This window comes from Camelus bactrianus, chromosome 19 (assembly GCF_048773025.1).
Source record: "Camelus bactrianus isolate YW-2024 breed Bactrian camel chromosome 19, ASM4877302v1, whole genome shotgun sequence".
Taxonomy (NCBI): domain Eukaryota; kingdom Metazoa; phylum Chordata; class Mammalia; order Artiodactyla; family Camelidae; genus Camelus; species Camelus bactrianus.
In genome coordinates, this window is record NC_133557.1 from 2,607,588 (window position 1) to 2,631,301 (window position 23,714).

The 23,714-nt window shown below is 52.2% G+C and overlaps 1 protein-coding gene across 1 annotated transcript in view; it reads left to right on the top strand.

Annotated features, from left to right (window-relative positions):
- The first annotated feature begins 248 nt into the window (after nucleotides 1-248).
- The window catches only part of JAG1 (jagged canonical Notch ligand 1), a 34,824-nt gene continuing 11,358 nt past the window's right edge, over nucleotides 249-23,714 (top strand). Inside the window, exons 1-9 of the mRNA XM_074346922.1 lie at nucleotides 249-795; nucleotides 1,234-1,539; nucleotides 9,983-10,034; nucleotides 15,138-15,392; nucleotides 17,176-17,236; nucleotides 20,994-21,124; nucleotides 21,419-21,538; nucleotides 21,978-22,091; nucleotides 23,334-23,447. Coding sequence (XP_074203023.1) covers nucleotides 715-795; nucleotides 1,234-1,539; nucleotides 9,983-10,034; nucleotides 15,138-15,392; nucleotides 17,176-17,236; nucleotides 20,994-21,124; nucleotides 21,419-21,538; nucleotides 21,978-22,091; nucleotides 23,334-23,447 — 1,234 coding nt within the window. The 5' untranslated portion in view covers nucleotides 249-714. The remainder of the gene's footprint in view (nucleotides 796-1,233; nucleotides 1,540-9,982; nucleotides 10,035-15,137; nucleotides 15,393-17,175; nucleotides 17,237-20,993; nucleotides 21,125-21,418; nucleotides 21,539-21,977; nucleotides 22,092-23,333; nucleotides 23,448-23,714) is intronic.

The window sequence follows — 23,714 nt, forward strand, 5'->3', positions numbered from 1 at the left end:
GCCCAAAGCACCCGAAGGTGGGGGTCTGCGCGGGGCCCCAGACGTCTACGCGGTCCCGCGCATCCCGGAGCCCCGGACCCCTTCCAAGTTCCTCCCAGTAGTCCCCCTCCCCATCCACCCGGAGGGAAGGGGCGTGTCAGGACTGGGTACGCCCCCTCATGAATATTAATAAGCGCGCATGCGCCTGCCCAGCGTGCTGGGTAGAGGTGGCCAGCCCGGGCCGCGGCTCCCAGACGGGCTCTCTGAGTCCCTCTCCGAGAGCCGGGCGGGCACGCGTCATTGTGTTACCTGCGACCAGCCCGCGAGCTGGGCTCGGGTATTTTTTTTTTCCCTCCCCTCCCTCCCTCCTTTTTAAGCAGCTGATCTGAAAGGGAATAAAAGGCTGCGCATAATCATAATAATAAAAGAAGGGGAGCGCGAGAGAAGGAAAGAAAGCCGGGAGTGGAAGAGGAGGGGGAGCGCCTCAAAGAAGCGATCAGAATAATAAAAGGAGGCCGGGCTCTTTGCCTTCTGGAACGGGCCGCTCTTGAAAGGGCTTTTGAAAAGTGGTGTTGTTTTCCAGTCGTGCATGCTCCAATCGGCGGAGTATATTAGAGCCGGGACGCGGCGGCCGCAGGGGCAGCGGCGACGGCAGCACCGGCGGCAGCACCAGCGCGAGCAGCAGCGGCGGCGGCGGCGGCGGAGTCCCGAGTGCCCGCGGCGCGCGGTGCAGCGATGCGGTCCCCACGGACGCGCGGCCGGCCCGGGCGCCCCCTGAGCCTCCTGCTCGCCCTGCTTTGCGCCCTGAGAGCCAAGGTAGGAGCCCGCCGGGCCTCCCTCCCTGCCCGCCCTCTCCTTTCCCTCGCGGCGCCCTGGACGCCTGCGGTTGAGCGCCTGGAGCGGGCTCAGGAGCCCTGAGGCGCCGGCTCCCGCCCGGGTCCCTGCGCCCGAGAGGCTGCACCTGGGTTGGGGGATCCCCCAGGCCCCTAAATGTATCCTCCCGGCTGGGGACACGTTCGCTCCGCTCTTGCTCCCCGGGTTAGGGGGAGGCAGTCGTGTCGGATTGCTCCCACACCCGAGCCTCTTAAGCCCGGGAATCACGTTGAGTCCTTGAACCGAGCCTTGCAAAATTATTTTCACTTGGCGCCAAGGGCTCGGTGGGGCAGGCGGGCGGGGAGGGAGTCGCCACTTCCACCCTCGAAGAAAACAACTTTCCCCTGCGCTGACCTCCCTCCCGCCCTCCCTCGCCGGCAGGTGTGCTGGGCTTCTGGTCAATTCGAGTTGGAGATCCTGTCCATGCAGAACGTGAACGGGGAGCTGCAGAACGGGAACTGCTGTGGCGGCGCCCGGAACCCGGGGGACCGCAAGTGCTCCCGCGACGAGTGTGACACGTACTTCAAAGTGTGCCTCAAGGAGTACCAGTCGCGCGTCACGGCCGGGGGGCCCTGCAGCTTCGGCTCGGGGTCTACTCCTGTCATCGGGGGCAACACCTTCAACCTCAAGGGCAGTCGCGGCAACGAACGCAACCGCATCGTGCTGCCTTTCAGTTTCGCCTGGCCGGTGAGTGGCGGCCGCCGGGAGCCTCGGCCGGGGTTCGCGTCCCCGGACCGAGCCCTTCTTTCTCTGGCGAGACGAGAGGGATTTAAAGGGGCTTGGCAGGAAACTTGGCGCTAACCAGAGACATCTTTGGGGTGGGGGGTTAGGGAGCCGAGGCTTGTAGCTAGATCTTGGCAAGCCCCAGCCCCAATGTTTTTGGCTAAGCGCACGAAAGTGGGACCCCAGAGGGGATTGTGGGGCAAAGCTCCCAGGAAGGGCGGTTGAAACTTGCAACTTAGAGGCCCCAGAGTAACCGCCCCAGCCAGGAGGTCATTACAGATGATCTTTGCTCAACCAATTAAACCTGATGCGCCGGGGAAGGCGGCTCAGTACAGTTCTGGCCTCCGAACGCCGTCCAAATTGGCACCCTCCCGTTTCCCGTGAGCTGCCGGGAGGGCGGGTGTGTCCTTCCTGGAGGGTGTGGGGAGCCCGCTTCCCGCTGCTCCCCGGGAGATTTCGGTGCGTGCGGGGGCGCGCTCGGGGCTGGGTGTAAGGCCCGGGGGCGGCCGCTCCCGGGGTTGTCCGGGATTTCGCCCGAGTTGTGGGCCTGGGAGCCTCCGCCCCCTGCCGGCCCCTTCCTGCCCGCCCTCGCCCCCGCGCGGTGTAGCCCTTGTGGCCTCACTTCCAGCGGTTCCCGGGCTCTGGAACAGCTGTGTTTGCAAACTTCCCCGGGAAGGGCGGGGGTGCGCCCTCGTCCGGCGGGCGCGCGGCCCCCTCGGGCAATCGGGGGGCGTGCCGAGGCCTGGAAGGGGCGGCCCGCGAGAGGCAGCCCCTGCGCGTGCAAGTGCATGGACCCCAGCCCCCTGGAGCCGCGTGGGGCCCTGGCAACATCCAGAAATGGGTGGAAAGAAGACGCGAGCGATTGCAGAAGGGGAGGAAAGGGGAAAAATGTGGGTGCCCTCTGCCCCGCTCCCGCTGTCCGGGAGGCGTGACTCAATGCCAGGACTGGGGCTCGGCCCAGCCTGTGCCGGGCGGGTGGGTGGTGGGAGGGGGAGCTGGGTGCCCAGGGGACTGCTCTCCGCCACGTGCTCTGATGGGGCGCGCTCTGCTGCCTCCTATCCGCGGGCTGGGGCTGGGATCGCAGCTCCATGAGGGGAGGAGAGTTGTCGGCCTTAATGTGTGTGAGAAGATTGGGGTGGCTCTCAAGGCCTGCGTTTACTGGAACTGGCGTTATAAAGTGCCCTCTGCTTGGGTGAGATGAGACAATTATCAGAAACATGCCATTAAAGGGGGCTTATAAAAACCTGTGGTTTGTGGAATTCTCTGAGAATGGAGGCCTGAGTTGGCTGTCTGCTGCGGGATTTTATTTTTACAAAGGGTATTTATCTTTGTTTGTTAATCCCCTATTAAGGAGAACTTTAAGCTAAAGAGGTTGGCCACTTTGTAATCTGGCTGGGCCCACGTTGACTCTGACGACTGACTGCCCTTGCCCTTGATCGTATGTTTGGAGTTTAGGGGGAAGGGGCCTGCAGGTGGTTCCACCCTCCGGAGGATCAGTTCCGAGCCCCTCGCTTTTCACAAGACCATAAAAGGAATCTTATTAGTGATGTGGAAAAGCTGCAGGGCTGGCGGAGGTTCATTTTGGAGAATAGGGTCAGAGAAACAGCTGGGATGAACACAGGGAGCCTTGCTCCCCAGGCTGGCTGCGGAAAGTGACCCAGAAGGTGTGTCTGTCCCCTTTTGACACTTGGCAGCGAGCCCTTGATGGGAAGAGCGGAAGCAGCGTGTGAGGGCAGGGAGACGATTGATTTGCTGGTGCTCCTCTGTGGTTTCAGGCCCCACGGGTCACCAACCATAAAGTAGACTGGCTTTTCTAGAATAGGGGAGCCGGCTAGGGCAGCGCAGAGAGTGTGGTTCTTTATAAGCCAGGCCAAATGCATGTGTCCCTCATAAACAACCCCCACCCTGCCCCAAAAGGCCCGCTGTGCTTGACTTCCCAAGAGAGCGCAGAGGTGAGGTGTACTGTGTTTTCTCCCCACTGGGGGTGGAGAAACACCGCAGTCCAGAACTTTCAAGGATGATTCCAGGGTGAGTGTTAACTGAAGTGAAAGCAGAGATAAGTACTGAAGTAGATAGCACAGCTTCATTCATTAACAATTAATAAGCGTGTCTATTTAAAGCTGATTTCTTGAATAGATAATAGCTGAGCTTGGTACAGAATTCAAGGGGTAACAAGGAGAAATATAGGGTTTAAAAAAAAATCAAACCACCTTGGACTACCCTTAGGCAGCCACAATTACCATCCGCGTGGGTCCTCCCAAGTTTGCTGACAGTGACAGAGCTGTTCAGGGTGTGCAGAAGAAGGTCTGTTTTAGAAGCTGGTGTAATTCATGTCTTTTGTTTGGAATTATGACCCCAGCCGTGTAACTGCCCAGGTTCTGGAGTGGAAGAGGTAGAAATGACTCGGTTAGATGTGAAGTGTAATCCACAGTCCTGTGTCCACACGAAACTCTGGAGGGGGGCCTTCCCAAGGGACAGTATCTGATTATGTACCTCATGGGGTCCGCTGCCCCCTCCCCAGCCTGGTGGTGGTTTTCTTCTATGGCTTCTAGACACCATGGCAGTGCTGCTTGGAGGGGGTGACTTTGAAGCAACTAGCCTGATTTATAAATCCTCCAATCGGGAGACCCAGTGATAAGAACATACATTATGAGAACTAATTGGGCTCAACAGGAAACGATTGGGGAATAACCATTTAGAAATCACTGAAATGGTTAAGTTGCACTTCCCAAAATTAGCACTAAATCCCAGGAGTGCCTCCTTATTAAAAATGCATTAGTGTAATTACCACTACCCAGTCCTCAAAGCTTTTTAGGAACTCCAGATCCCCAGTTAGCTGTATGGATGCATTGCTGGCCCTGGAATGAAGTGAATCTGGAGAAACTCTGGGGGAAGCAATTGAGGTACCTGGTCTTTTGGCCTCATAGTTAAATGCCATTGACAATGGTAAAAGGCTTGCTGAGATCAACTTCCATTTTTTTAGGAAAATCCAATGAAAAGTGTGATTCTTGCATACCAGAGGGATGCCAGCTTTGGCCTCCTTCACACTTGAGGCCTGAATGACCAACTGCCAGGGGTTTGGGTAAATCAGATGCCACAAGGTTAGTTGCAGATTGTAATTGACATGTCCTTGCCTTCTGCTGTACTTCCTGGCCCCTGGGCCTCCACAGATGTGTGGAGTGTGGAGGGACAGGGTTCTCATTTAAACTGGCTCCTTTCTGCAGCCAGTTTGCCACCCACTTGATCAGCATGCATGCAGACAAATGACACATGTGTATATGTGCTCAGAGCCCCAGACTTTGTGTGGGGAAAACACCCTTTGCCCTAAGACACCTAACTCAAACTACAGTGATGAAATATGTCTGCATTGCAAAACCAGGCTTGGGGGAGAGCTGTGCTCACGTTCTATGTTCTACTGAGTGTGTCTGCAGAATGGCTGCACCCCACCTCGAATCCCTATTCAAGGTACTTGGTTTCTAAGTTTTTTTCCCTCTTCCAGGTGTAACCTCTGTGTGTTCCTTCTCCTTGTTGTCTTGTTTCTTAGCAACTTATTCAAACCTCCAGTACTTACATGAGTTTGCAACCCACCAACTCCACACCCATAATTCTACAGGGACTTCAAACATTTTTAGAGAGTGGTGAAGCTTTTGGCATCGAGGCTATTGGGGGAGTTGGATGGGTAAAGAGGAGAGGCCACTGCCAAAGCGTTGTAGCCTTCCAGAAAACCAGCAGTCTGAATACGGCCTACAATATTTACAGCAAATAGTGGTAAGGGACCTTCCGGATGGAAGGCAGGTGGAAAGTTTAGCCTGGAGGATAACTGTTACTCATGAAATAATGAAGCCAAGGCAACAAGGAGTCTTCATGTTCTGGTCTGAAAACAGGAATGCAAACAGAGGCCTTGGCTGGATTGACAGCAGCCGCTGGCCCATTGTAGAAGGGCCAGAGCTTGGTTTCAGTGTCAGGCTTTCAAGATTAGTTCCAATGTAAGAATGCATAATCTCTGGATGTGCATACAATTAGCATGGTTATTCATAAAGGCAAATACTCCTGAGAATTCGCCCCGGGAAAACTTCGAGAGGCATGTTTCTACCCTCTCCATCCCATCAGTCCCCAGGGTGAGGCTCCAAGCTGTTCCAGCATTTAAATACATTAAAAACAAACAAACAAATAAATGTAACCTAGTTTTATTTAGGAAGATGTGTGTGTGTGAGGATGCATGGGGAGTGATGATTCTTGTATTTTCTAGAATGGTGGAGGAGGTGGGTAGGGTTCTGGGTCCAGAATGTCCCACCTCTGTCTTGGCTCATGGGGGTTGTGGCTTCCTTGCTGGTTTCTGATCACCGTGTGGGCTGCCCTGCGGCCCTTGTTTTTTTGGTGCCCGTGACATTCGTCACTGGTCCTGAGTATGTGCAGGAAAGAAATTCCACAGCGTGGCTCCCAGTGGTTAAGAGCGGTACATAAATAGTCATTCAGGGCCCTCTACCAGCTCAGCCTAGTTTTTATGCACTTTTGGTTAACGAGTAGAAAGGCATCTTGTTCAGGCTTGCTCTGTGTGAACCGGACGGTTGTGCTTGGCTGGCTTCTCGGTATTCTATCTATTAACCTCGCCACCCTTTTGTAACTGGTGCATTTAATTATCAGTGGGATGCTTTTCAAACAGGTAGGGGTAATGATGGGAAAGGGGGTGGGGGCATCTCATTGAGAGTCTCGAATCTGGATGTGAGCTCTGGGGCCTTCTTGGTGAGACCTGGAGGTGGGCTTTATGAGAAAATCACCCTTTGTAACCAGATCAGGCTCTATTGAAATGTCAAGCCCTGCAGACCAAATTGCCTTCTGTGGCTGCGGCCTCGGCAGGGATGCCGTGGGGCGGTGTCCTTGCTCTGTGCCTCCACAGTGCCCAAGCTCTGCCACACGTGAGTTGTCAGGGCGAGCGTGCGTGTGCCCACACGTGAAATCTCTGGAGCCTTTATTCACTAGGTCTGTGCCTGGAATTGTGAATGCTCTGGCCACCCAGACGCAGGCAGGACAATAGTGTGGCCGAATTGACTGAAATGAGGATTACAGGGAATAATGCAGCCGCTCCCCAAATAATGCAGATCAGGGCCAGCCACAGGAAGCGACAGTTGAGTCAGCAGAGCGCAGGGCCCCAGACAGACCCGGGGCCGATGACTCGGTACAATGGCCCCAGGGGCGCACCCGGCGCTCTCAGGGCTTGCTCCCCGCCGCGTGGCCCGGGCTTTTGGCCGCCGCACGCGTGCCGTTTGCATGGCGGTCTGTTTGTGTCCATCAGCTTGGCAGGAATGGAAGCAGCCGCTTCTCAGGGCTTGGTTTGGCTGCCACTGTTGCCAGGAAAAGGAAGCTCCCAGCTGCCAACACAATTACCTTTGTTTCTTACATCCCCCCTTCTTAATGTGGCAATTAAGTGCTTACCACTCCGCCCGGTGCCAAGGTAACCACCGTGGGGCGGGATGGGCGCAGAACACAGGCCTCCCGCAGCCAAAGGGCCTTGGGTGGAAGGAGGGGCTGGCGGCCCCAGGAGGCCTTGGCGCTTTGATGCCAGCATCCTCCTCTAGGTAGAACTCCACAAGCGTCCTCCCCAGAGGTCCTTCTGGAAGCTGACCATTGCTCTCTCCTGTTGCACGAGGATGAGAACCAGCCACTGTGTGGTCAGGTTTCCCCAGGGCCTGGAGCTGGGAGGGGACAGAAATGATTCACTCTGCAAACCCAGGCCTGAAGATCTGTTAGCTGCCCATCCTTCCTGCTCTGCCCTCAGGCCTTTTTTCTGGAAAAATTTCAGGGCAAAAAAAGATGAAAGCCAGGTAACTTTTTGAAAGAATTCTCTTCTCATAGTTTGAAGTCATTTTCTTTTTTTGTATGAACTCGTTAACAAGTTGAAACACCCGCTCGTTGTCTTACCTGGCACCCCTTTCCAAGCTGTCAGAAGGGACTAGGCCTGTGCTGGGGGTCAGGTTTGCGGTGGCCACTTGGGTGTGATGTGATCGTAGCAGAATGCAGATTTGGGACCTGGTGCTCGGCCTTGGTGGCGTGAGGTGTGCGTGGTCTGCATCTCGGAGTCTGGATGTGCATTCTGGGATGTACAGAGGTCACGCGTGGGCCTGGGAAAAATTAAAGTTCCCCAGCAACTAATAATCATTGCCAGGTTATCTTGATTGTTGATCTGTAGCGTGGGGACGGAGTGGGAGGTAACAGTGCCTCCTAATAGGAGCCTTAGAGAGAGTCCTTTTCTCTGAAGGCTGGGTGGTAGGAATCCTCCTGCCCTGGGAGGTGAGTCCTAGAACCATAGTCCCGTCTCTGAACCAACGGAGAGAGACACTCCAGGGCTGCAGCTTTATTTTTCTGCCAAGGCCTCATTGCTAATGCTGCAGCCCCCAGCCCTCACCGCACCCCCACCTCCACCTCCCAGAAGGCAGCTCATGGGAAAATCAGGATGCCAGCTGGTGTCAGGAGCTCTGTGCCCTCTTCCCCCTGCAGGTGGGGCATGCATGGTGGTTAGCAGTTTCTGAGGTCTTCGGTTCTGGCGAGGATGAGTGTGGTAGACAGCTTAGTCTTTCAGGTTCTTGTGCAAGGACTTAGGGTGTCCTGTCCCTTGAGCATTAAGCAGAGTTACTGCTGGCAGGCCATGCCTATCCCAGGATGCCCTTCCATGGGGTTTGTGGGTATTATGTATCTAGTGCTTGTGCAAGTCTGTCAAAACTCCAGGTATCAGTGCCTTTAATCAGAGAATTAATTACAACAATATGTGGAAGTGAACGTGGGTCTCGATGTGCCCAGCAAACGGAGGGTTTCGTTATCCAGAATCAGCCCCACATCTGGCCTCATTTGGACTTGGCTCTCATCTCAGCTCAAGAGAGAAACCGAATTTCTCTCTGCTCTCAGGGAAGAGTCCTGTAATTGGTAGGAAGTCCGAGGAAATTCAGAGGCAGACAATAAGGTGTAACTTTCACTAATAAAATATCAAAGCCAGCAGCCGTGAATTTGGACCCGTGGCCACTCGTAGGAGAGGGCTGGGTATGTGCCCCGGCTTGCCCGGTTTTGCTTGTTTTTCTGAGCTTTTTCCCACAGTTATCAGTGAACGAAATGGAATGCTACTCTGCTTTGAGTACTAAACATATTTCGGCAGAATTCCAAGGCAGGGTCTATGACAGGATATTTTTATATTCCAAGACCTGCTGGGTCGCTGTGTAAGCAGTAAGCTTGCCTTGAGTTATGAAGGAAGCTCCCCCCTTTTTCTTTTCCCTCCCCTCTTTTTTGCCTTCACTTTGTAGGTGCCTTCTCTTGGTGACCCTGTGTTTTGGGTAGCATGGTATTATTTGATCCAGACTTGCTCCTGGTTCCCACCTACGGGTCCCTGACAATGATGAGGCAGTCCCCAGCCCCTGGGATATATTTCCCCAGCCCCTGGGATATATTTCCCCAGCACCAAGATAGCAGAAGTTTTCTTGAGACCCCGGTGCTTTGTAAGACTGACCTCATTCTAAATTACAAATGAAGATTTGAGTAAAAACGGGAATTTGCTAATGGCTTGGATTTTGGGGGGGAGGTGGAATTCTGAGATAAGCCCGGAAGATAAAAGGTGACTTCTGTAGACCGGCTGGCATCCCGCCAGTGTCCAGGGAATTTGTTTAGTTAGTGGACTCTGATTATTCCTGGAATGTTAGATCTTATTGACAGATAAGTGTATCAATAAATAGAACCCACCGGGTGCAGCTTTCTCTGCCTTTTGTACTTTCGTCCCTAGAGTCAGCTCCCCTGTGACCCCCCAAGTTAGGTTACTGCCTTTGTCTTTGGTGTCTCTTTGCACCTACCCCCTCTCCTGCTTCCTAGGGTCACCTGATACCTGTGGGAGCCGAGATGGTCTCACACAGACAGGGCTTTCAAAGGGGTTCTGAAAAGGAAAGGGGGCCTCCCCGGGGACCTCCCCACCAGGGCCTGAGGTGTAACCTTAGCAATACCCAGCCCTCCTCACTGGAAGAGCAGCCCCCACTCCCCGGTACAAGTACCTGGTTAGTTTAGCACAGAATCAATTCTTTGTGTATTTTTCTGATGCAGTGGAGTTGGAGTCTGGGAAGTTGGGGAAACCCGTGTGGGAAGTGTACACAGGAAGGGATGTGGCATTTCCCCATCGGGATCTTGGGGTCTTTCTGCACAAGGACCACAGTGGGCCCCGCATCTCCTGCCAACCTGGGGTGGGTGCTGATGGGGGAAGGGGGTGGGGAGTCGGTCTGGATTTAAACACACAAGACCTCAGTCCAGCTGCAAATACAGTGTTCATTTTGGCTGCATAGTTTTGTTGGGCAGGGTATGCAGGGAGGCCAAGAAAGCATGACCTTTGAGAGCCGACCCCTGTTTCTGAGTACTGAGCTGCTGTTTATCTGTGTTGCAGAGGTCCTACACTTTGCTCGTGGAGGCGTGGGATTCCAGCAATGACACTGTCCGTAAGTATCGAAGGAGCCTGGCCACGGGCTGGCCTCTGAGCGCGAGTCTGGAAGCACAGAGCTTGACACCCTGGGCCTGTCAGAGCTGGACAGAGCTGTCCCCTGGCTGCTTCAGAGTTCCTCTGCCCTCCACGCTCACCCCCAGCCACCCCCCGCCCCCCACCAGGGCGAACCTCTCTGTGGAGTCTTTCTGTCACTTCCCCTAGAATGTTCGCTTGGAATATTAAGTGGCCAGGACGGATTGCCAGCTAACTCAGTCCCTGAATATAGGTCCTAGATGATCACTGGGATAGAAACTTAATGGTTTGACAACCCCAAAGCCTTGTAGACTGCTAAAGGATCAAAGAAGTGACTTTTTAAAGGCCCACTTAAACTTGAAGTGAGCGTTTAATCCGTCATCAGAAAGATAAAGCCCACAAAGGTGGCCCTGGGCTCTAAAGACCCACCTGGAACTTCACTGGGTGGGCAGGTGGGCCTCCAGCCGGTCAGGGTTTCCCACACCGTGCACGACAGGCCTTTCATTGAAGCTGCGTCCCCATGCCTCCGCAGCCACCACATTGGCCCTGTCCCCTTCGGAAAGGTGACCTTGTTCTCAGCGCTGTCTGCTCTTCAGGGCTTCTCAGGGACGGGCGTCTCTGGGGGATGTGTGTGGAAGTGGCAACAGTCTCGCTGAGAATGTCCTCTTTGCTCTTTAATTGTAATTTTAAAATGTTTTCCCACACCCAGTGAGACTGCCAGTTCCCTTTTTTGCCAGTGGGGTCTGGGTGGCCATCCTGGGAAAACCTGATTCTCGCTGAGATCTTGGTCTGCACAGGAGGAAGGCTCGCCCAGCCTGGTGTCTCTGTTCCCATCCTGCCAGTGTCTCTTCCTTACTGTCCCTTGATGTTCTTGCTGCTAATTACATCTCCCCTCTTCTTACCTTGGTTTTTCCTTACCGACTCTGAGAATGACCACCACCCAGAGTGGGCTCAGTGAGGACCTGGAATCCTCCAGGCGGCTGTTGCCGGGCTGCGTCTGGCTCGCTGGGCCCCTGGGGCCACAAGGTCACTGCTGAGCCCTGGTTGCCTGAGGCTCCAGGCCGTTTGGGTCACTTCTTTTGCCTTGGCTTCTGATGTCCAGATTTATGGACTTCCTCCCCGAGTAACAGACCTGTCCTGCTGTGGGGTGGGAGGTGGGTTGGTGACCAGCCTGCATTGTGGCTGATGCCAGTCAGGGTTATAGGCACCTGTTCTCTGTTCCCTCCCCTGCCCCAAACATTGGGGGTTGTGGGAGCATTATTTCACTGTGACCTGCTTACCACAGTAACTAAGCATTGGGAAATGGGGGAGGGTGAACTGGGCTCCTCAGATACTCTGGTGCAGATGTTAACACATCTGGCTGGTTGGATGAGCATCCTTGATCCTGACTCCTGGTAAGAAACACCTTCTAGGGCGTGCAAGGGACCCCTCGCATCTGCAGGGTCTTTCCTGGGTCTTTTGTAGGCTCACAGGTCAGGTAGCTGTTCCCTCAGGGAGCCAGTGCCCATTCAGAGCTGCCCACAGTTGTCTGCATTTCGGGGTAGCCCCATTTTGGGGTTCTGGGGCCTCATCTCTTGCTGGGAAGTAAAAATCACTGGAAAGGCACAGGGAAAACTAGGGGATAAAGGGCTTCCCGACCTCTACTTTTGAGGAGAGGGATTGCCACAAAGTCACGGAAGCCCATCGCAGGGCGCTGAGCGTCCTTGTGAACCCGGTGAGGAGGGATGGGGGTTTGCAGGGAGTGGTTTACCCACTTGCTCGTCCAGCCTCCCTTTTGCGATGCTGCCAAGGTATCTTGGATTCTGCATGTTCACAACCAAATTTGGCATCTTCCCTCCCCAAAAGCAGATCCTGCCAAGGGCCCTTTAGGGATGACTGGCACCAGCATTTGAATGCCCGGTACCACGAGCCAGAAATGTGGAAGATACCCAATGTGAACCTCCTTCTCTCTTATCATCAGCTGTCTAATCCAGCTCCGAGTTCTGAAAGTCTTCCGCCCAGCGCTTCATTAGAATCCTCTTGCCTCCCTCCATCTCCCCTGCTGCCGCCCGGGTCCAATTCACCGCTTGCTCATGCACCCACATCTAGTCTGGTCTTCCTCTAGTGCTTTCTCCATTCTCCTGGCATCCTAGTCTTTTCAGAGCATAATGTTTGATGGTCACCTTTACCAAGAGCTATCAGTAGCTACCTGTTGGTCTTGGTACAGATCTTTGTGGCCCTAAATCTCCTTGCACAGCCAGCCTTGTCTCCCTGCCAGCTCCATCTTACACACCACATTGTCACCCATCCTATCCCACCAATCTCCTTTCTGCCCTCAAAAGCATTGCATTCTCTCCTGCCTCAGGGCCTTTGCACATGTTGTTCGTGCCACCTGGAATGTTTTGCTTTCTACTCCTTTCACTCTTTGTCCCTCCCAAGGGACTGTAGTCCATAGGGGCAGAAGCTGAGGGTGTGTAGCAGCCCAAATAGAGTTGGCTGCTCTTTGGGGACCAGACAAGTTGCAGACATCCAGGCTTCAGATTAGAGGAAGAGCCCTGAGGTTTGGAAAAGAGAATTCCTTCTCACATCAGCTCTGCAGTGAACCCTCATGAGCACAGCCTGGTCCTGGCAAAGCCCAGGTGCTGTTCATGTGTTATAAAGTGTCTAAGGCCGGCCTTCCTTATCAGCCTGAGGGTCATTGCTGTTACATCTCAGGACTGTAGTATATAAGGGTGCAGATTTTACTTTCTTCCCCAGAACAAATGATTTCAGCTTATCATTCTGATCAGTAGATAGGCGAACACACATTGGCACACTTAAGGTCAGGTTCTCCTTCTACCTTAGCCTTCTTGGCTAAGTGTCCCCTCCGCCCCCCATCTAGGTTTGTGGTTGGTGTGGTTCCGGGGTTCTGCTCAGACTTGCCTCTCAATACCTCCTCCTTCTTGGCCTTCAGGGCTGTTGTGAGTGCTTCGTGCTTCATCTTCATGTAGTTGAAGATTGCAGGAAGGCCTGGTAACATCCTCTTCCAATCTTAGAGCTGGACTGTCAACTGAACTACCCCAGAAATATGGATAATGCCCCAAGCTGATGGGAAGTGTGACTCAGGAGGAAGCAGGCAAAGAAGTTGCTCTCTAACCCAGATGCCAGAAAGCATGACTCCTCCTCAGCCCTTAGGAAAAATCTGTCATGCAGGTGTGAAGTTACTTATACAGACCGGTTAGTCCCATCCCATGTGTAGAGGATTCTGAAATGATGTCTTCCCAGCATTTCCTGGAAATAAGTAGGAAACTAAACAACTGGAAATAACATGTTGGCCTGTGCCTTTAGGCTCGCCCCAGACTCTTGTCTGGATTGTTTGTTGTTGCTACCAGTCTGAGGAGCCAGGAGCCTTGGAGCCATGGCTAGTGTGTTGAAACAATTCCTTTATTAAGATCGCATCATCCCATGGTAATAGCTCACTACGCTTTTTGATTGAACCAGCAGAGCAAACACAAAGTTAATGGAGGGACATTTTTGTCATTCTTTGGCCTGTGTTTATTTGCAAAACCCAAGTGAGTAAGTGTTCTCTGGAAGTGGTTGGAGCGTGCTAGGGTGTAGGTCTGCAGGTATGCGGGCTTGTTCAAGGCTTGTCTTGCCCACAGGTACAGAGCCCAGAGGGCGAGGGCCGGACGCTGTTGGAAGTGGCGTGTGGGCCTCCTCTCCTGGTCATTTGTGGGCTTTGCGCAGCCTTGCAAATGAGCACAGGCCCTGGGCCTAGAAAAACAGGGATGTGGGTGGCTAAGACTCACAGACACACTGCAAGGAGGTCCTAAGGGTCTCTCCCAGGTGGCCTTGAATTTGACAAGGCGTCAAGGGTTGGTGCTGGCAGGTGTAAGGAAACAAACACAAGACTGGGCTGGGTGCTGACTGAGGCCTGGTTTCCTTTTCAAATCCCTCCCCTGAACTTCTGGCACCTAGTGTTTGGAGCTATTTTTGGACCTGTCTCTTCTCAGACTGACCCCAGGGCAGGGACCACTTCTTTCTCCTAGAGCTGCTTGGGCCCCGGGCGTGTTTATTTTCCTTAGTTGGTGCTCTTGAAGGAGCATGACTTGGCTCCAGGAAACCCTCAGTCTACCTGTCTGTAAACTGGAGTGAGTGATTTCCCATCTGCTTCCTGGCCGAAGGTGAAACGTTAAAGGCATCGAGTTTGCGGTATGCTATTTAGATGCCAGCTTACGAAATGGCAAAGTTCACAATAAAAAAAAAAAAAGGAACTGTACTCTTTGGCTTCCAGTGAGGAGTTTGGAGGTAGACAAAGCCTTTCTAAAGCAAGACACAAACCTCTAAAACCAGAAGAGAAAGATTGCTAACCCTTACCTGGAATAATGAAATCTCTTTTCAAGAGTAAGGAAATTTCTTCCATGAAGGGGCCGCTTTCTAGAATATGTCAAGAGCTTTTGCAAATCCAGCAGTGCCATAGAAGACTTGGCAAAGGAGAGGAAAAGGCTGCAGTTCAGAGGAACAGATACACATGATTTTGTCAAAAGGGTGCTCACCATCATTTAATCAAGTACTCATTAAAACAAGAGATGCTTCTTTACCTATTGGGCATCAGCAGAAGGTCTGATGACACACAGCGTTGGTGCTGGTGTTGGGAAAGTTTCCTGTGCTGGTGGGAGGACGGATGGACAGGGCTTTGTTCCTGGGAGTTGGGGTTGTCTGGGCAGAAGCAGGTTGATTTTGCATGTCATCTCTGATCCAGCTCATCCATTTCTGGAATATTTCTTTCTTCTTGAACCACACATGGGCAAGTAAGTTTAAGAATGTTCGTTGTGGCTTTGCTTAATAGCAAAAGGCCAAAACAACCTAAATGCACATTTTGGGAACTAGGTAAATTATTTCATTGTTATTTCCAGAAAGTGAAATTCTACACACCCAGTAAAAAGGGTAAACGTATGATGGTTGCCTCTGGGGAGGGAGATAAATATCTTATTCTCTGCCCTTTTGTTCTGTTGGAATTTTGTATCGTGTGCCTTTGTTGTCATTAATAATCATCAAAATGGTCAGGGGAGAAGGCTCTGATGTGAATGTTAGTGTGATTAATCCTTTTTTTCCTTTTTGCCCCTAGAACCTGACAGCATTATTGAAAAGGCATCTTACTCGGGCATGATCAACCCCAGCCGGCAGTGGCAGACACTGAAACAGAACACGGGGGTCGCCCACTTTGAGTACCAGATCCGCGTGACCTGCGATGACTATTACTATGGCTTTGGCTGCAATAAGTTCTGCCGACCCAGAGATGATTTCTTCGGACACTACGCCTGTGACCAGAATGGCAACAAAACGTGCATGGAAGGCTGGATGGGCCCCGAATGTAACAAAGGTGTGTGGGCGTGTGCCCGGTGGGGTACCTAGCTCCTGGTGGCTGTCTCAGAGAGGGTGAGACGGGCTGTTTCCTAGGCCTGAAGCACAAAGACGTTGTTGGTACCCTGTTCCACCGATGCTCTGAGTGTTGGCTACTAGCATCTCACTCCTCTCTGGAGTGTTGTCCTTGTCAGGAGCCACTCCATGCCCTGTCCCTCCACTCACAGTCTGAGTGGCCAATGTGGGATACGAAGGCAGCCCCCTTTGCCTTCACTCTGTGCTACAATTCACACCAGAGCCTCACCAGGGATGAGGCTGACGCCAGGCTCCAGCTGAGACCACATTCTTGGTCAGCTTCTTTCCTGGCCCCAATTGCTGCCCTCAGCCCCTTTCTCTGTCCCCGAGCCCCCTTCTCAGGCTCTGCTTTTAAGGAGCCTGACCTAAAACAGATGCCAAATGGGACCAGGGTGGCCCAGCCGATGTCTGAACAGATGATCCTGCAAGAAATGACAGCCCCTGAGCTCAGGGTGGTCTTGTGGCAGTTTTCACCGGGCATCTGTGAGGGCTGTGGCGGTGAGGGAGGCCGAGTGGTAAGCCTGAGCTTTCACACTTGTGTGCAGCTGAACACGTCCATGGTCGGATCACCTTCAGGTGTCCTGTCTACAGTCTGAGTCCCATCCAATAGAATTCAGTGAGTTACCACATATTCACAGATGGAACAGAATTATCTGTGTTCTTTACCTCTGCACAGCTTCTAATTCATAGCAAATTGGTGGGTAATGCCAGTTAAACATCTAATAGGCCCTCATGAACATGAATGCACTCTGCTTATTTCACGTAGTTTGGTAAATCCCTTTAAGATAAACTCACGTTAAAAAATGAATTTTTAAGGAGGTATAGCTCAGGGGTAGAGTGTGTGCTTAGCATGCACGAGGTCCTGGGTTCAATCTCCAGTACCTTCATTAAAACAAACAAACAAACAACAACAAAAAAGCGAATTTTTGAACTGTGACTGAAGGGCAGGGCAGAGAGGGGAATTTGCATGTCTCCTGCACAATACTGCTTTCTTAAATAGTGAGAGACAAGAGTTTATAAGGCTGGCCTGTCTGGGATCCAAATGAAAGAACTGATGAACATATTTTAAATAGTCAGTGTTCTGAACATCAGCAGCAATTACTTAAAAACTATCTGCCTAGTGTTTTTTTAATGTCTGTTCAAAAATCTTTTTAAAATAAAGGAAGCAGAATTGCTTTTTTGCGGATACTTTGCAAAAGTACCACCAGACCTGGCTCATGGCTTGGGCTGCCAAATGAAGCCGGCCTGGTTGGCTTTGTGAGTCCCAGGGGACTTGTGAGACACCAGGCATTTGGTTGGAGGGTTTTAAGGAAGCTGGAGTTTGTCCGAATATGCCTGATGGGACAGTGGGTGTGACGAGGAAGGATTAGACCTCCTTTTTGCTTTTGGCGAGGGTGGGAACTGACCCAGAGCAGAGTAGCTATTGTTCAGAGAGACTCCAGGAAGGTCCCCTTCCCCCACCAACTTGCCTGTATTTTGTCCCCATACAGTATCAGGTTTTGAGGATCCGCTTGCATGGCCTTGAAGTTGAAAGCTGGGTTTGTATTTGGGCACCTCCTTTCTTTCCCTCTGCTTACAGTGGACTTGATATGAGATCTCTTAAAATAATGGATTTTGTCGGCTTAGTGGTCGAGACCGTTCTCATGATGGTGGTGGTGTAAGAAACTGCCATTGTGCTGACGCATCCTTCTGTGTTTCTTTTTTTCTTTCTTTCTTTCTTTTTACAGCTATTTGCCGACAGGGTTGTAGCCCCAAGCACGGGTCTTGCAAACTCCCTGGTGACTGCAGGTAAACAACTAAAGTTTTTTTGTTAGTCATAACTATCCCTTTAATGCAAGAGGAGGACCAATTTGATTGTAAATATGCCTCTTTTCCTTTGGAAGATGAGAAAGCTTTACTGAAAAAAAAAATTCAAATAGGCACATCCGAAGCTTATTAAATTATACCAGCTGTCCGGTGGAATGAACACACTCCTCTCTTGGAAAAAAAAAAAGTCTTACGGGCATAGTCAGTGACTTCATGTATTAACTGTTCTGTAAATTATGACACGTTTTTATAATCTTTCACTTCAAGTGCTAATGGACTAGGTGGAGGGACATGGGCTGGTTTCTTCGGGTCTCTGTCCCTCCACCCGGGCAGGTTTTCTGTCTCCCAGCCCTCCCCCACTTTTCCCATCAATAGGGGAAAGTGGAGCATTCTTTAGAATGGGATTAGGACAATCTCCTGGCCCCTTTGCAGGCGGGAGCTGGCGGTGCTGAGAGGTTAATGGCTGCGCTGGAATCTTGTCAGTTGAGCCTGATGAATGTAGACTTGCTGCTGGCCTTTGAAGTCTGTTCTTTTATGGTCGCGGACAATGCAGAAGCCAAAGGGAGACCTCCCCCCTGCCCCTGGCGTCCCGATTACAGTTTTTGGAACTTCTTGAAATTTACATCATGCCCATCTGGGAAAGGCCTGGTTCAGGAAATATTGTTGGTGTCAGTGGCATTTGGCCACAGTCGCACAGCACACTCTGCTCTCCTCCCAAATCTGAAGGATTAGCAGATTGAATGTGACACTCCGTGGGGTCTGTCGGGCCTGTCACTTTTGTCCCCCAGAGCTACCCCAGTTTGTGCCAAGGGAAGCTTACAGATCCTTAGTCTAAACCAGTGCATCTCGAACTAATGTTACCTGGGATCTTGTGAGGACGCAGGTCCTGATTCCATAGGTGGGGGTGGGCCCACATCTCTGCCCTGAACCTCAGTACTCCAAATATAATTCCCTGAATTAACCAGGGAAGTGGGGAAGTGCAGATTCCTGGCTGCCAACCCACACCCATGGAATCCTTGTCCCTCAGTTTGGCCCAGAAGTCTACATTTTGACCATCCCACCGTGGCCCCAGGATTTTGCTGCTCAGAATTCTGAGGACTGCTGTGGTGGTCTTGACCTTTGCAGCCTCCCTGCTACATCGGTCCCCTAGCCCCCGACCTCGGGCAGCTGGGAGCTCTGAGCTCTGAGCCTGAAGTGGGAATCAAGGCAGCTGGAAGTAAACAAAAAACAGACTGGTCTCAAATGGCCTCTTCCTCCACTTCAGAGAGAGAAGTGTGTTTTCTGGAAGGCTGAGGGGGTTCGCCTTTCAATCCCCATCGGTGGCCACTGACTGGAGTATTTCACAGCATGGGTGTCAGACGTGGAGCCTGGGCTCTCCCTAAGTGAGGGTGTTCTGGAGTGAGGTGTATCGCGGGGCTGTGAGGGACCCTGGCCTGCTCCAGGCTCGGCTCAAATGGGTATCAGAGGAGGCCAACTGCGATTTCTGCTACTGTCATCAGAATAAACACACTGCTGCACTGGGAGGGCCCTCCCAGCCAGAACAACAGGCTTTGTTTCCAGAATTGAGCCCTTTCTCTTTCGAAGTCTCCCTCCCACTCCCTGCCTGGACACGCTGGGCCTTATTTACTTAAGGTGTGACTTTCCCACGTGTCATTTGCATAGCCTCCCAGCCCATCCTCTCCTCCTTACCTTAAAAGAAAAATCAAAACAGAACCTTCCAGCTGAGGAGTTCAGTTTGTGTCCTGCTCCAGAAATAGCTGGATGGCAAGTTACTTGTAAGTTGGCCTTTGGATTATGTCTTACAGAGGCGTGTGCCTCGTTTTGTTTTGTTTTGTTTTGTTCCCCACCCCGCCATGAGAAAACTTTACTGCTTCTGTCGTTCCCCAGTCGACAGATTCCCCTTTTCCTGGGCGCACAGGCTGGCTTTATTGCAAGCCTGCCAATAATATCAAACTTAATTATGAATCATCATATGAGGAAAGTCACGTCTGTTTCTCATGAGAACCTTAATCATATATTATTAAACTGGGAGAACTTTGTGGATGCCTCCTTTAGGGTCAGTATTTTTATTTGTTTCCTTTTGAAGTCATTCGTGGCTTGTGGTTCCTTTTTTACGCTTGGGGGCTCAGCTCTCATTAATTAAGAGGTGAGGGTAGGCCCTCAGCTGCCTCCTCTTGCTTTTATTAAGTAAATTGAAGAGGTGTCTCGATCCTAACTTTGGAAGGGAATGAGGGAAAGACAGTAAGAATATTTGCTGTTTGCAAATCAGTTTCCTTTCAATATCAGTCTTTCAAGCTAAGAATATCAGTCTTTTTACCAAAAGGCATCCCCCCCCACCGACCTCCCACTAACTTGGATGTCCATTTCTTTTCAAAAAAATTTCTACCAGATGATTTACCTTGTTCTTATTTTACTCCTTTAAACAGTCACTTGTCACACCGACTGATGTTTCGTCCTAGATAAGATCATTCTGACTTGTAAACCACACATCCTGGTGCGTTTTTGTATCGGGGTGTGGATGGCTTGTTTTTAGAAGTTAGGAAGTGGTTAGTCAGAATTCTCGGGAGTGCAGTTAACTCGGCCGTGGGTGATGAATCCCTATAATTCTTCCCAGGACGAGGGTTTTCAGCCTGCCCCCAGCTCTCTGGAAACTGAAAGCCTTTCCTTCTTGGGGTGCTTGATTTCCTGAGTTACAGCTGAGTGCCTGGGGGTGGGCATTGATTCTGCCCTGGCCTCCCTGGGTCCCATCAGGGTAGCACCTGCTGGTCGCTGTTCCTCTGTCCCACCTTCACTCCATCATCGGGCGCCCCCCCTCCCCGTCCCAGCCCCCTCCTGTTTGCTAAAGCCTGATTTCTGAGGAGGCAGTCAGTTTCAGAAGGCTTGAAACTTGAGGGAAGAGCGGCTGAGACCCTGCCCCAGGTGAAAGTTTATGTTTGTGTTTTTCTTTGGGGATCAGAAGCACCATTTGGCCTCCAAAGAAGTCCGATTAATGAGGCGCTTAAAAAGGAAACTTGACTCCCTTCCCCAATACTAGATAAACCGAGTTGACCCTTTTTTTTTTTTTTGGCAAAGTGAGAAATAACTATACAATAAATTTGCATAAGTAGTCAGGGGAGTGGGTCATAAGTCATCTGTGGAATTGGCTCCAAGTGCTGTTGCTTCCTCGCCGTCCCTGCGGAAGTGGGTTCAGGTTTGCTACCCCGTCTCTCTGAAGAAGGGTGCCCCTCCCTCCTTGTCTGAGTTCCCGAAGCCTTTTGGGGAGGCAGTTTCCTGCTGCACTGGGTGTCCCGTTGCATTTTTTGTGCGCCTGGAGTCGTGACTTGCTGTTGAGACAGAGCCCAGCTGAGCTGCTGTGTAAAACGCACCCCAAGTGCCGCGTTTTGTGGAGACCTTCACGTGCCTGTTGTCCCCAGAGTGAGCACCCTTTCCTTTCCCCCAGAGGTCGATTTATTCCACGCCCCCCACCCTGGGATCGTCTCGGGAGCCTGAGAAGAGAGGGGCTTTCTGAAGGGCAGCCCCACACTGGCCTCTCCCCAGATAGCCCTTCTTTTGTCGGGAGCCCCCTGGGAGGGGACCAAGGCCCAAATGTTTGTTCAGAGGGAAGCCTCGGGCAGACCTTGAAAGTCTCCCATCCTGCCACGAAAGCCAGAGAGCCTGGGCTTCGCATCCTGGCTTGTCTTGATGGCGCAGACCTCTCTGCAAGTCCTGAAGGGTAAGGAGGGTTGCTGTGTGTCCCCAGGTGCCAGTACGGCTGGCAGGGCCTGTACTGTGACAAGTGCATCCCGCACCCTGGGTGCGTCCGCGGCACCTGCAACGAGCCCTGGCAGTGCCTCTGTGAGACCAACTGGGGAGGCCAGCTCTGTGACAAAGGTACGTCCCACGAAGGGTCCCCGGGCAGCCAGAGCCTCGGGGTGGGGCGGCGGTAGATTTGGGGGTTTTGGGGGGAGGGGGGCGTTTGCTTTTTATGGTGATTTGTTTTTTCCCTTTCATTCATTTTTATTTGCAGGGGCTTTTTATTCTGAATCCATTTGAATTTGCCTTTAATGCTGTAAATCTGGGTCTCTTTCCTCTTGGTTTTATTTTTAGAAGGGAACTGGGTCTAGAAACTCAGCGACTGACTGTCTGTCTGGTCTCTGAGTGACTTCTTTGGGGTCTTTTTGGCAGACCTCAATTACTGCGGGACCCACCAGCCGTGTCTCAATGGAGGAACCTGTAGCAACACAGGGCCTGACAAGTACCAGTGTTCCTGCCCTGAGGGGTATTCAGGACCCAACTGTGAAATCGGTAAGTGGGCCAGTGGCAGTGAGCTCCTTTCGTCCAATTTTTCTGTACACTTGGCTTAAATACACTTGTGGACTCTGTAAAAGGATGAAAATATCCTCCAACATTAAGACCTGTTATTCCAGCAGCTCCGTGGCTCTTTGAAGACTCCAAGTTGCTCAAGGGTTTTGGGGATGCCGACTAGCGTGGGGGGCGGCATGTGCAGGGCAGTGACCCAGCTCACAGGTGTCTTGGAATGTGTCCGGAGAGCTTCCAGAGACTGATGACTTACTTTCCCCCCCAGACACAGCAGGGTTCTCTCCCACACAGGGTTTATTTCTTGAAACAAGCTCAAGCCAGTGGCCCAGGAGTGGGATTTGTTTGGCGGGAGTGGTGGCGGCGGCGAGGGTTAGGTAGCCTTTTGGCGGGCGTCCCTTTCTGACTGCTGTGCTGGTCTCTGCAGCAGAGCACGCCTGCCTCTCTGATCCCTGCCACAACAGGGGCAGCTGCAAGGAGACGTCCCTGGGGTTTGAGTGTGAGTGTTCTCCGGGCTGGACCGGCCCCACGTGCTCCACAAGTAAGTTTGGGTTTTGGCCTGTGCCCTTTCCGGGGGGGAGGGGAACACTGTGTTCAGATACAGAGTTGGGGGCAGGTCCCTGGGCTCGTGGTCCCACGTCGGTCTCAGTGATGAATCTGTCTCAGTGGGAGTGGGTGGATGTGGTCGAGCGGTGTGGTGGAGAGTTTGGCCTGAGCTTTCAGCTTCTGTCTTCGGAACCCCCATCTACTCTGCTAAGTTAGCACCTCCATCAGTGCCTGGAAGACACTTCCTTCTGGGCTACCTCCTTCCTTTGCACATGCTCTCTGGAACTCTGCCTCCTCCAAATTGAATCCTGGCTCTCCTCCTCAAAGCTGTGGAGAGGCTGCCTGCAGGGGGGGTTGTCACTACTGAATTTTATCATGGGGACACAATTTTGAAAGAGGGACCAGGGCCAGAGTTGCCATGGTTGCACGACTGGGCTGCACACCAGGACCACCCTGGGGCTTCACAGTACAGATCTCTGGGTCCTGCAGTCCCTCTTAGGAATTGGGGAGTCCCTGTTCTTTAACAAGCTCCTAGATGTCTGAGGTGCAGCCGGGCCTGAGAACCGCTGTCATCAGCACCCCGAGAGCAGCATGTGACATAGTTAAGGATGTGGGTTCTGGGGTCGGATCGCCTGGGCTGGCTCCGTGGCCCCACCCACCACTTGTGGGACTCTGGTCTCTGCCAACTGTGCCGTTTCAAGGGGAGAGTAGCGATTCACATCTCCTGGGGTTGTGAAGACTCAGTGAGCATGTTCAGAGGAGACCCAGCACCTCCTCTGTGAGCAGGAGATGAATTAAGGGGCCTCGAGCCCAGTGCGGAGGTGGGCGGTAGTGTCCCCCAGGCATGTTGTCTTGGGGAAATTCTGCAAGTTAAATACGAATACGATTTTTCACCAGGGAAGAAGTTATTTTTCTTTACCTCTCCTTAGTTAACTCTGAGCTATGATGAAACTGTTTTCAAAAAGTAAAGGGTAGGCAGAAAGAGGTCCCCAGTTCCCCAGGGCTGATGCTGTGAGGATTCAAGCTGGCTCTTCTGCCCGCGAGGTCAGGGATTAAATGAACTGGGCCAGTGGGGGATTTAGAGCTAAAATCAGGCCTCCTCGTCATTCTAACAGTCACTTGTAGCAGGTGTCCGGCTCTTAAGTGAAGGCCCCTCATGTGAGGGATGGTATTAAATTATCTAATTGTCAAATGGATTGAGAGTAAATTGCCAACCCTCTCCTCTTTTGTTGACCAGACATTGATGACTGCACTCCAAATAACTGTTCCCACGGGGGCACCTGCCAGGACTTGGTTAACGGCTTTAAGTGCGTGTGCCCGCCCCAGTGGACTGGCAAAACGTGCCAGTTAGGTAAGGGAATTCGTGCAGCACGGTTGGCCTTGATAATAGAGCCGTTAAGGAAGGTGAGCATTTGGCCAGCAGTGTGGGTTTGCGCGCCATCGTCCAGAGAAGTGATTTATTGTCCCGAGTCCAGCCAGTGGGCCTGGGAGAAACAACTCGCATGCAAATGGACTGGCTCTTTTCGCCCCTGTGGGAAAGTCGTGGGATCCCTTGAACCATGTCAATCGTCTGTCCGAGGAGTGTTCAGCTGGGTTCCAAACAGGGATGATCTCATGA